This window comes from Corvus moneduloides, chromosome 1 (assembly GCF_009650955.1).
Source record: "Corvus moneduloides isolate bCorMon1 chromosome 1, bCorMon1.pri, whole genome shotgun sequence".
Lineage (NCBI taxonomy): Eukaryota > Metazoa > Chordata > Aves > Passeriformes > Corvidae > Corvus > Corvus moneduloides.
Window position 1 is genome coordinate 101,866,431 of NC_045476.1, and position 11,837 is coordinate 101,878,267.

The following is an 11,837-nucleotide window of genomic DNA, read 5'->3' on the forward strand; positions in this document are numbered from 1 at the left end:
ACAATGGAGTCAATAGGGGAAGAAAAGTCAGCATATTTTAGTAAACATGGTGGATGATACCTACGTGATGTTCATGTCCACACTGACCCCAGGCACTGCTCTTTCTGTGTACAGCAATGCTGCTGTTGACACCACATCCACCAGTGTGGCTGTCAAACCTCCATGTAATGTGCCACCTCTGTTTGTATGTTCCTCTTCTACTTTCATTTCACAAACAACTTTTCCAGGAGTTGCAGATTGAAGTTTCATCTGTATAACCAAAAAAAAGGAATAAAAAGCTTACTGACAAGCAGTACCAACACCTAATATTGCCCTCAATCAAATTGAAAGTAAATTTTGTCTGACTCTGGACTCATGAGACAAATTAAAAGACAGAAAATATAGTTAATTCAACTGTCCCATTAGATATTTCCATACATTTTGAGCAGAAGACTGCTGCCTTAGAAAAATGTGTACTTCTAATGCAGACAAATATTTAAACTGACAGCTTAACAAAACTTCAATACTTGCTATGCTGTCAGGAATTCCTTAGCAGGAAACTGTCTTCAGTTTTCCTTTAGCTTTAATCTGTGAGTGAAAAGCCAGATTAGAGGGAACACAAAACTGCTCTGAGTATCTGTGTGTACCATAGCTGTGAAGGCCTATTTGTTAGCTCACAAAATGAAAAGGAGACCACCAGTAGTTCATTAATCATTATATTAGAGCAACCTCAGTAAAAATCAGTTATTTTGAAATGAGCATTAGAAATACTAATCAGATTGGCCTCCCTGATGGGAAACTCCTATCTGTGAGTAGAAGTATCCAAGGCTGTATCACAGTGTGACAGCATCATTATCTGCATATACAGTTTTATTCAAGCCCATAATTGGGAAATACAGAATTACAGTTCACCTACAGTACCATGCTTCCCCCTGTAACCAGCAAAAGAAGCTGGAATTTTGAGACCAAGAAGTTACTGCAATTCAGTATTTTAAAATCTGTATTTAAATTTCTTCAGTTAGTAGCACTATATTCAAAATCTGAAAGGAGATGCAAAACTGGGGTAAGTTCCACATCCATATATACCTGTGTAACTAAGACTTTGAAGTGCCTTTAGGCTATTAAAAGTGAAATGTGGACATATTTTATATTTATTCCTACTAATTTTCAGGTTTTTTACAAGGGCTTTTTTAAACTTGAATGTTTCCATTCTGTTACGAGCTGATTTAAATCTTTTTTGATCTTAAAAGTTATTAAGATTGAAATGTTTCTAGTTTCACTGTTCCTTATTTATAATGCAATGTAAGAGCTCTGTTTCACCCTTTCTGATAAGCCAAAGTTTATCCAAATTTTGCAGACAAATGTTACTAAATCAGTGATGATGTAGTACAGTCTTCTAATGGAAAAAGCTGGGATTAAACTGAGAGGAAATTACTGAGGCAACATCCTAAAACAGAAACGGCACCTATATCAATGAAAACCCAAAGTCCTAAATCAGGCATGCTGCACTGCACTGGAAGCCTAGGCTTCTGACAGAATTTTTAAGGAGGACTTTACTGATGCTCAACGCTGGGAGCAGATGGCTTCCACTCCCATCAGGGACTGGTGCTCCAACCCACCAGGCAAGGCGAGGAAAGCATCTGGTCCCATTTGTCATTGCTCTGATCTGGCACTACATGCCTGCTCTCCTCGATGAAAATAGTTCAGTACTTGAACGCTTCCAGGACCTACTCAGCTAGAGCTGCAGGTCTGTGCTTCTCCCAGCCCTGCTGTGCTTGTCCTCCCACGCGTCTGCCTTGGGGAACAGCACACTGCTTCAGCTTCCAGGCTTTAAAAACACAGTCACTAAACCCTGTGCAGATACCACATTGGAGTTAAACCAGAAACTAAGTCTGAGGCTGGAGATGAAAGGTTTCAGACTAAAATGTGTCATCTCCAGAATATGAAAAACCTTGAGTCATTTAGTTATGGTACGAGAGATTTCAGGTATCTCCCAGAAAAGCTGCAGTTACTTTTAATTCAAACTCAACTGTACTTTTATTGTTACTATCATCAGGTTCCTAGCATCCTAATTCTAGAAGGTTGCAGGAAAAATCTAAAAGTATTCCAGAGCAAGATAGGAAGCCTGTCTCCCAAGGCTCACTTCCAGCCAGTTACCTTTACGAGCTGAAATGCTAATACTTGCTCACCGCTTATCAGGATTTAAAAGGAGTGTAAAGTTATGACGGTGAAGTGGTGACTAAGAACTAAATGGACTCTATAAATAAACCATCTTCTTAAAGCTTTATACATTTTTAAAAAACTTTATATTTGCCAACACGTCTTGGAAAAACACGACTGTAAGAATTACTTTGTGAACAGTTGATTTCTATTAAACGTATCAGATCACAGAGCTGTCAACAAAAGCACTGCTTCCATTATAACATTTGCTCCTCCACAAAGCAAAGTATATGAATCTTTACATGGCTGGTTTTCTTAGATATATTTACTCCATGACTCCATGTCACAGTTACACAAACAAATAAAAATTAAAGGGAAAATTTAATGAGAACACTGAAACTGCTTCACAGACCTTTACTACACAGCAGCTATGCTACCGCATACTACACAATTTACCATGTAAATGAACAGTAACTTCAACTTTTCTTTGAGCATAATGTCATCAGCATGACACTGCAGCAGTACCAGTCAACTACATTGCTTTACACCAGAAGGTATAGTGAAGGTATAGTGTAAGGCCTTGTGTAGAAATTCAGAGAGCACTGGGGTGTGCATTGTGCTTTCAGTCTGACTTCAGGCTGAGCTGTGAGATGTCATAACGAGCTACCTTTTTAATTTTAAACAGGGAGAAGTTTATTTCACATTTTCACGGTCCTGGAAGTTAGCTGCTTCGCATGTACTGCGAAGGAAAGAATGCCACTTGCTGAATGACTCCTGAAGGTTATGCAGTACAGTCACCTTCAGAGAGCTGCTGGAAGGCAGCTGGGTATCTAACGAGTTACTGAATAACAACTGAGTTATCATTCTTATTATAGCAACTCTGTTTTCTACCCCGTGTTAGCACCACGGCCACACACCCCCGTTCCGAGGCCTGCCATGCCTGCAGCCCGCAGCCCCGCCGAGGCTCGGCCCTCTGCAGCCCCGGCGGACTAACCCCCTGATCCCGGTTCAGCCTGTTACTCTGCAAGGGGACAGAAGGTCGTATAAACGAGCTGCCCTCCAAGTGCCCGTACCTTGCGGAGCACCCGGTCGAAGCCCTGCGACTCCAGCATGTACTTCATAGCCTCCTTCAGGCTCTCCACCGTGAACCCCATGCTGCCGCCCCGCTGACCGCCCGCGCCCCGGAACGGCAACCCCGGCGGGCGGTGCCTCCCCGCGCCTTCCGCCGCAGCCATGGAGGAGGGAGCTGAGGCGGCGCCGAGCCCGCCGCCGGCGGGGCAGAAGCGGGAGGAGGAGGAGGAGGAGAAGGAGGAGGAGGCGGAGGCGCTACACGTCGCCAAGCGGAGGAAGGTGCTGTGCTCCGAGTTCGCCGCCATCACCAGCAGCGACGCGGCCGTGGCGCACCGCTTCTTGGCCGGCAGCGACTGGCACATGGAGGTACGGCCGGGGCCGGCGGGGCCGCGGGGTGCCCGGCGGCGGCCCTTCCCTGCCACCCGCCCCTGTGTTTCAGAGAGCGCTGAACGCCTATTTCGACCCGCCGCGGGGGACGGAGGCGGCGGCGGGCGGGGCGGCCCCGGGCAGCGCGGACACCGGCGGCTGGTAGGTGATAGGGACAGGGGGATGTGGCAGGAGGAGGCGGGACGGGGGTCGGGCAGCGGAGCCTCCCCGGGTGCAGGCAGGTTCCCCGAGGCGTAACCTGGGGTGCAGCGCTGCCCTCCCGCCTGGCATCGCACCTCAGCTGACGTGTACCGAGACAGGTGATTCCTGTTCCTTTTCTGCACCCGTTCTTGTCCTTTCCCGGCGTTTCTCTCCCTTTGAGAGGCTGTCAGGCTTTTGGGCTGCATTTTCCCTCTGTGGATCCTCTGGATTGGTGGATTGCGAGCCCCTAGGTGAAGGCACAGGCACATTTTCTTCTCATTGCCTCGTCTTGTGCAGCAATACATATACAGAGATTTTACCGTACACACATTTTTATATGTGTAATTTATGCATATTTGTATTATACTAGATGTATGCATATTTATATTTCTATAAATAAACCTGGTAGGTACATGCACACCTTGTTAAATGTACCTGTGAAAATTAAGATGTAAGATCCGTGTCTTACATACCCAATCTCATAGCACACCTGGACTGAATGTACACGGTGTACTGAATGTATTGATCTGCATGTGGAATTGAACTTTTCCAGACCTCTGCCTGCCACGGTTTAACCCCAGATACCAACTAAGTAGCATGCACCCGCTCACTTGGACACCCTCACACACCACCGCTCTCTCAGTGGGGTGGGAAAGAGATTTGAAGAAAAAAAGATAAAATCCATGGGTTGAGGTAAAAACAGTTTTATAAATAAAATAGTAATAATAATAATAATAATAATAGAAAACAATTTCTAATGACAAGGGAGATAACAAAAAGAGAGAGAGAAATGGAAGCCAAGAAAGGTAAGTGATGAACAGTACAGTTGTTCACCACCGACCGAGTGATGCCCAGCCCATCTCTAAGCAGCAGTTGGCTCCTCCTGGCCAATCCCCTCCAATTTCATTCACTGAAGGTGATGATCTATGGTATGGAATATCCCTTTTTCCAGTTCAGAGCCGCTCTCCTGACCATGTTTCTTCCCAGCTTCTTATGTACCTGGTAGAGCGTGGGAAGCTGAAAAGTCCTTGTCTTGGGGTAAGTTAGCAGCAAAAACATCAGTGTATTATCAACATTATTCTGACCAGGTTTGCTTGGCAAGGTTTTGATAGTGAGGCGCTACAGGGTAGCTCCTTTGAGAAGCTGCCAGAAGCTTCCTCTGTGTCCGACAAAGCCATTGTCAGCTGACTTCAGGACAGACCCGCTGTGGAACGAGGCTGCGCCCATCAGCGATGGTGGTAGTGCCTCTGAGATAATGTACTTAAGGTTAAAAAGTTGCTGTGCAACAGCAACTGCAGCAGAAGAGAGAACTGAAAACAGCCCTGCAGACACCAAGGGTCGGTGAAGAAGGAAGGGCGGGAGGTGCTCCAGGTGCAGTACTCCCTGGGCTCTGGAGGACCCTACACTGCAGCAGGTGGATACATGAAGAAGGCTGTGATCCTGTGGAAAGCCCACTCTGGAGCAAGCTCCTGGCAGAACCTGTGAGCCTGTGGACAGAGGAGCCCATGTTGGAATAGGTTTGCTGGCAGGACTTGTCACCCTGTGGGGAATCCACTCTGAAGCAGCCTGTTCCTGAAGGACATAGGGAAAGAGTGGGACTATGGGGAAAGGGTTGAACTACTCAAGTGCTTTGGATTACATTGGTCACCATCTGATTAACTGAAACCAGAATGGTAAATGTTATCTTGTGTCTATAAGGAGGAGGAAGAACCACTTCCTTCACCTGTGTAGCACAGCTCTATGACTGCAGCCTGTATGTTTTAGTTACTGCGCTTTTCAATGATGTTGAGATCAATACATGCTTTAGAAGATACGGGAGGTAAGCACAGGTAGGTTAGTATTATGTGTGGTGACAAACAAGTACACTCTCTCTTTAGCATTGACCGCACAGCAGATGCAGCTACAAGTAATGCTGGTGTTGGTAGTGCAGACTCGCAGCAAAAAGAGGACGACAGCAGCTTCTCACTGATCACCTGGAACATTGATGGGCTGGATCTAGGAAATCTGAAAGATCGAGCTAGAGGGATCTGTACGTACCTGGCATTGTAAGTGTAGCCTCCTCTTTGTATTGTCATATACCTGGATTCAACAGGGGGAAAAAAATGCTTCTTGATTTAAGTATTTACAAATCTTCATGCCCCAATTATCTTAATGTTAGATGCAACTGTACAATCACCTTATAAATCCTGAATAGCTGAGAGTTGTTAAACTGACTGTAAGAGGTGTGAACCTATGTAGTGTCCCAGAGGTTAAATATTTTGAGATGGCTTTTAAAAGTCTAATAATGAGCAATATTGTTTAAGTTGCAATTGTACATTACAAACATACGTGTATCCCATACATGAAAAGGGAAAAACTGCAAGAAACTTGCAGTAGTGTGAATAACTTCATGCTAGAGCAAACTGAAACAGCAACAAAGATTTTTTAGTGCATTGTTTTCTCTTGTGGTTACTGTTAGTTGCCTTATCAAAAAAAATGTGCAATATAAAAGCAATAGAATCTGTGCTTACCCTTTATTTTTATAGTAATGAGAGCCTGCCTGGAATATACTGATGAGGAATTTAACAGTGACATAAACTGATGTATCTTAATACAGTAACTTCCCTGTGTAGATTAAGTTGCTTAAACAAGTAATAATTTCCTGTCAAAACAGCAGAAACCCCTTAAATAAAATCAAATTTCACTTGGTTTTGTTAACCTGGAGTGGTTGGAATCTTCAGGAGAAGATGTCCCAAAGCTATTTTGCAGCTGCTTAAGTTGAATTCCTTATGTATGTAGTATATTAAACCTGCAAGGTCATGGTATAAGGAAGTCATGCATTTTATTACCATGTCAGTTTCATGTTCCTAATAATAATTGTTTCCTCCCTTTTAGTAATGGTGATGTCTACGTGCTGCTAAATACAATTCAGATAGTTTTTTCTTTTTTAAAGAACAGATTCTTACAAAACCTAGGAAAATGAGGGCAAGGTGCACCTGAAGTCCCTGACTTTGTTCCATTGTGGCCTCAGAGTGTTGCGGTACTACTTCTCAGTCATTAATTGAAATTTTTCTTGCCTTGCTGATTTCAGATACAGTCCAGATGTTGTGTTTTTACAGGAGGTCATCCCACCACACCTCTCTCTTCTCCAGATGAAAGCAGGCAATTACACTATTATTCCGGGTAAGAGAAAAAACCCACAGTTGCTAAAGACAAAAACCAGAAAATAAAGTTTGGGTTTATTCTGTCTCCCTTGCCAAAACCTCCAACCATTTTAAAGACCATAAGGAGTAAAGTGAAGACGGAAGCACTCAGTGTTTCTGTGTTTTGGCATCAGCATATAGCTTGATGCAAATTATGCATGTGAAAAGCTTGCCTTTCTAGCATTTTCCTTGTAATTTTTTCTGCATTTTGAAAGACTGGTAGCAAGGGTAGCCAAAAAGTACTATAGATAAGTAGTTTTTTAAGTATTTGCATTTAAAACATCTGAAGAAAATCAGACCATTATTACACAACTTTTCACTAATGACTTAAAAATCAATGTATTCTCACAGATCGTGGTAAAAAGGTCTCTTTCAGAACCTTAACTGTCTAATGGCACAGCAGAAGATATCCTCAAACCTTTCTTTCCTTGGTCCTCTTTAGGTAACACAGATGAGTATTTCACTGTCATAATGTTAAAGAAATCAAGAGTGAAGCTGCTGAAGCATGAGGTAATACCTTTTCCCACAACTGCCATGAAGAGGAACCTTTTGGTTGTGCATGTGAGTGAGTCAAGATGTACTAAACAGCTGTACTTCTGCCTTCCAAAAAAAAAATATCCCAAGAAAGGCTGAACTGGCTTTTTCTCTATGACAGTCTCAAACAGCAGAAAAACTTCTTCTCCAAGCATACAAACCCAGTTGCATTTGATACTGACAAATCTTTTATGCAAGTTACTTACCATACTTTATTTTCAAGTCTCATAACCTCTGAAAACAAAACTAAAAGCCTGTATCCTTCTGTAAGCCCCTTTTCTTCAATGTAAAACGTGTATGTGTAATATTAGCCAGAGCTCTGTCATTCAGTAATTTGCTTTGTGATTAGATTTTTGTCGTTGAGCTTCTTATCGTGATGCAGGTAGTAACACTGCCTCTTTGTTTTGCACATAGGTGAGCGTATCTGGTGTTGAACTTTGCCTTATGACCTCTCATCTGGAGAGCACCAAAAATCACTCTAAGGAGCGTATAAAGCAGCTGCAAATAGTGTTAAATGAAATGCAGAAGGAGTCTGAGTCCACCACTGTTATATTTGGAGGGGATACAAACCTCAGAGACAGTGAGGTAAATAAAAATAAGCAACTTTGCTATCTAGAGAAGGTATTCTGACAAAACCTTCTCAGGCTTTTCTGCTGTCCGTATGAGAAGTTACCTGCTTAGGCAGAACAGAGGTATTCAACACTTATTCTTAAAATTTGGGACTGTAGAAGTAAGTAGACGTAAGCATTGTTATGGCTGAGGTGATTTATATGGAGAGCCCTTCCCAGTAACAAAATGCTGTATTAACAATAGTTATATCTGAGCAGGTGCAGGCAGATTTGATGGAAGTTTTGACCTCAAAAACATCTTCTGATTTTGAGAACCTGATCTTTACTTGTTCAACTCTCCAATTCCTTGAGCTTCTAGAATCAATGAAGGAAGAGGGTGCTCTGGAAAAATAGATCTTAATCCCCCGTAATCAAGACATTCAAAATTAGAAGTAGTTTTTGGCTTCTGATACTAAAAGTGAAATTTGTGCATTATTACTAGAAGGTCAGAGTTTCAGCTCTCCCTATCATAAAATTCCATTGCAGTGAACTGGAACAACACTGGTTTAGGAAACATAGTGTGTTGACCCCTATACCTCAACATTTCAGAGCTGAAAATTTATTTTGGAACATTTTTTGGATTTAGAAAGTGCTACAGGAATTGGTTATGCTTAGAGTATCTGGAGAAATACCATAGTTTAGAAACATCTCTAACATCTTTGATTTTTAACAACTTATATTGTGCAGAAAAAAAAGCAATGCTGTGGCGATTCAGCTGTACTTTTTTAAGGTACAATTTGCGAATTCAGTATCTTGTGGAATTTTTTTCCTCCTTCTGCCTTCAGGTTACTAAACTTGGTAACTTACCTGACAACATTAAGGATGTGTGGGAGTTTTTGGATAAACCTCAGCACTGCCGCTACACTTGGGACACGCAGTCCAACACCAACCTGAATGCAGCCTACAAGTGCAAGATGAGGTTTGACCGTGTTTACTTCCGGCCTGCAGTGGAAGGGGGGCATTTTATTCCACGAAGCATGGACTTAATAGGTTTGGAAAAACTAGACTGTGGCAGGTTTCCTAGTGATCACTGGGGTATTCTGTGTAATTTTGATGTTATATTATAAAAAAGAAAAAAAAGGCTTGCAGTATTAGTTTTTAAGTGATTTATTCTTGTTTTTACAAAATTTTATGCTCTCAGTTTAAGGTAGGGCATATTTAAGTTCTCAGCTCTAATATGTTCTTTGCTCTTGGCGTCTGCAGGAATGGCTTCATTTCAAGCCAGGTTTCCCTTTTCTCATTGTATGCATCCTTTCTTTAAATCACGTTTTAAAATATTTATTTTTAACAATATCTGCGAAACCAAACATTGTAGTTTTAAAATGGCAGGAAAAACCTGTAAATAAACATACTCAGTGATTTCAAAGACACTTATTGTGGCATGTATTATGATCTCATAATAAAGGCTGCTTTTTTGTATTTTAAGACTACTTTTATTGTGCCTTCATTGTTTATTTTATAACCGTTGCCATTATCCTTTACAACCTTGTCTTTTGTAAGTGGTTTTGCATTAGCTTCTGAAGTTTGTGTTGAATGTACACACCCGTTCAGGCAAGACAGAGAAGGAGCTGAGGAAGGAATGACTAGAGTCTTACAAAATAAGAGTTTCTTAAGTAGAAATCGAACTACTATTAAACAGATTTAAGAACAGTATGCCTTCTATTTGGCGAAAAAAGGGTATAGGCAGAAGTTGTTCACTTGGGATGGTGTATACCTTACTTTGTGTTTATTAGCCTGGATATGAGGTGCAGATTAAGACGTGTTTCAGTGAGCTCCTAGAAGCTCTTATAAACTGCTGGGCAAAGCCTGAACAGCTCAAGGCCTTGCTGACTTCACAGATCAACCAGACCTTCTTACTCTAAGAACTGTGTAATAATCAATCTCATAGAAGCTGTTGTTCTATAGATGTGCAATGCACTAAGCTGATTTAAAAGGTAAAGCCTCCTAACTTTCTGATGTGAAGTTCAGTGCACAGGCATGGAGAAAAAGGAGAGATAACCCGTGAGTGATGTGAAGTGAACAGAATTTGACAGCCTGAATTCTTTTACTTCTTTTTATTGTTGTCATTTGTCTTTGGTCTTGAGCCCAAGGCTTACAAATAACTTTGTAAGTTATTTGCTGCACTACTGTGGTGGCTTGGTTCCACCTAGTAGCCAGTCTGCCACCCAGCCACTGTCTCTGTCCCCTTCCCCAGTGAGGTGGGAGGAGAAAATCAGACAAAAAAAAGAAAGCTTATGGGTTGAGATAAAGACACTTCCCAATTACCCTCCTGGGCAAAACAGACTTGGTTGGCAGAACTTAATTTGTTTCTGAAACACAGAAAGTTCGACTGGAACATGAAGAACTTCTTTACTGTGCAGGTGGTTGAGCACTGGATCAGGCTGCCCAGGGAGGGGATGGAGTTTCCCTCACTGGGGATATTCAACAGCCTTCTGGACATAATCCTTACTAATGTGCTCCAGTGGGCTGACTCTGCTTGAGCCAGCAGGTTGGGCTAGATGACTGCCAGTGTTCACTTCCAGCCTTACCCATTATCACATTCTGTGACATTAATTTAGGGCCAGTAAAAGTGTTTGACCATCCTTTCAGTAAAAATACCCATCCTGGTGTCCAGTTTAAACCTCTCCTGAACGAGCTAACCTTAAACTCCGCTTCCCCTCATTGCAGGAACAGGGAGGCTTGAGGTAGGTGTGGTTTTCTGTTCATTCAGCAGGAGGCCAGGTGACCTTCCTAAACAAGCAAATAAACCTCAGGATGTTAATTCATCTCCACAGAAATCAGCTGCAGAAGTCTCCTGTTCTGCTTTCACTTCTTTAAACAGCAAATTCCTTTTATTAAAGGTGAAAGAGAACAGCCTGTTTTGGAAAGGATGTCCAATCCTTGATTGCTTTCAACATACCCCATTATTTTATAATAACTCAGCTTCAAAACCAAGGAAGGAGAAGTCACTGATACATTTTTAAACTCATGTTGAGCCCATAATCTCTTGTTTCTATTCCCAAATAAGTAGTTCTATAAGAAAGTGAAAAATAGGTAAAACTGCCAGGATTTTTCGACTGCCAGGATTTTCCTTCTGGGCTGAAAATGGGGCTGGCACAGATCACACATTATGACTTGCTCCATGACAGTCTTGTTCCTTACCAAGAGCCTTTGAAGAAATGTCATGGGGTTTGTTGTCAGGGCTTGCACCTCCTCCCTTTCCCTGGTAGTTCCAGCCAAAGGATTTGGGGGGGAAGGCAAAGACAGTTTGACTTTTCTAAAAGTGTTAGAGAAGGGGAAAGTACAATAAACTGATGTTTCATCACCAAGAAACACCAGTTTATATGGCCTTCTGTATTATGGCTGCTGTAGTTTCTGTGGGTGCACCTTCTGGACTATTTTGGAAGACATGAAAGAGGCTGACTCGTGGTGTTCTGGAATAGGTTTTTAAATTGGGAAAAAAAGAATGGGAAAAAAAGCATTTTGAGTAGTGTGTGATCCAGCTGAATGCCTCAACTCCAGATCCATTTCTAGCATTGAGTGATCCCTCCTTTGATCAGCAGTCTTTCTTAACCTTTGGAATAGATAGTGGGTGGGGACGTAACAGCAAGCAAAGACATAACATTTTTATGGGCCAATTCATTTTTATAATTACAAACAGCAGGTAAGAGGAAGGCTCAATTCAGTGCAATTAGTGGTTAGTCATTCTTTTAGAATGAGGAAATTATGCATACATCCTTTAAAAGCATTCTTGAAC

General features: G+C 42.1%; 1 protein-coding gene across 1 annotated transcript; it reads left to right on the forward strand.

Moving 5' to 3' along the window:
- The first annotated feature begins 3,354 nt into the window (after positions 1-3,354).
- TDP2 (tyrosyl-DNA phosphodiesterase 2) lies at positions 3,355-9,517 on the forward strand. The gene is made up of 7 exons (XM_032120486.1): positions 3,355-3,576; positions 3,650-3,738; positions 5,655-5,822; positions 6,848-6,939; positions 7,402-7,520; positions 7,908-8,078; positions 8,887-9,517. Exons 1-7 carry the CDS (start codon positions 3,373-3,375, stop codon positions 9,166-9,168), a joined length of 1,125 nt encoding a protein of 374 aa, XP_031976377.1. The 5' UTR covers positions 3,355-3,372; the 3' UTR covers positions 9,169-9,517.
- Positions 9,518-11,837: the final 2,320 nt, after the last annotated feature.

Bases quoted from the DNA above. Each gene is read 5' to 3' on its own strand.
- TDP2 (XM_032120486.1), top strand. From the start codon at position 3,373: ATGGAGGAGGGAGCTGAGGCGGCGCCGAGCCCGCCGCCGGCGGGGCAG. The intron at 3,577-3,649 runs GTACGGCCGGGG...CCTGTGTTTCAG, and splicing joins GCAGCGACTGGCACATGGAG to AGAGCGCTGAACGCCTATTT. The intron at 3,739-5,654 runs GTAGGTGATAGG...CTCTCTCTTTAG, and splicing joins AGCGCGGACACCGGCGGCTG to CATTGACCGCACAGCAGATG.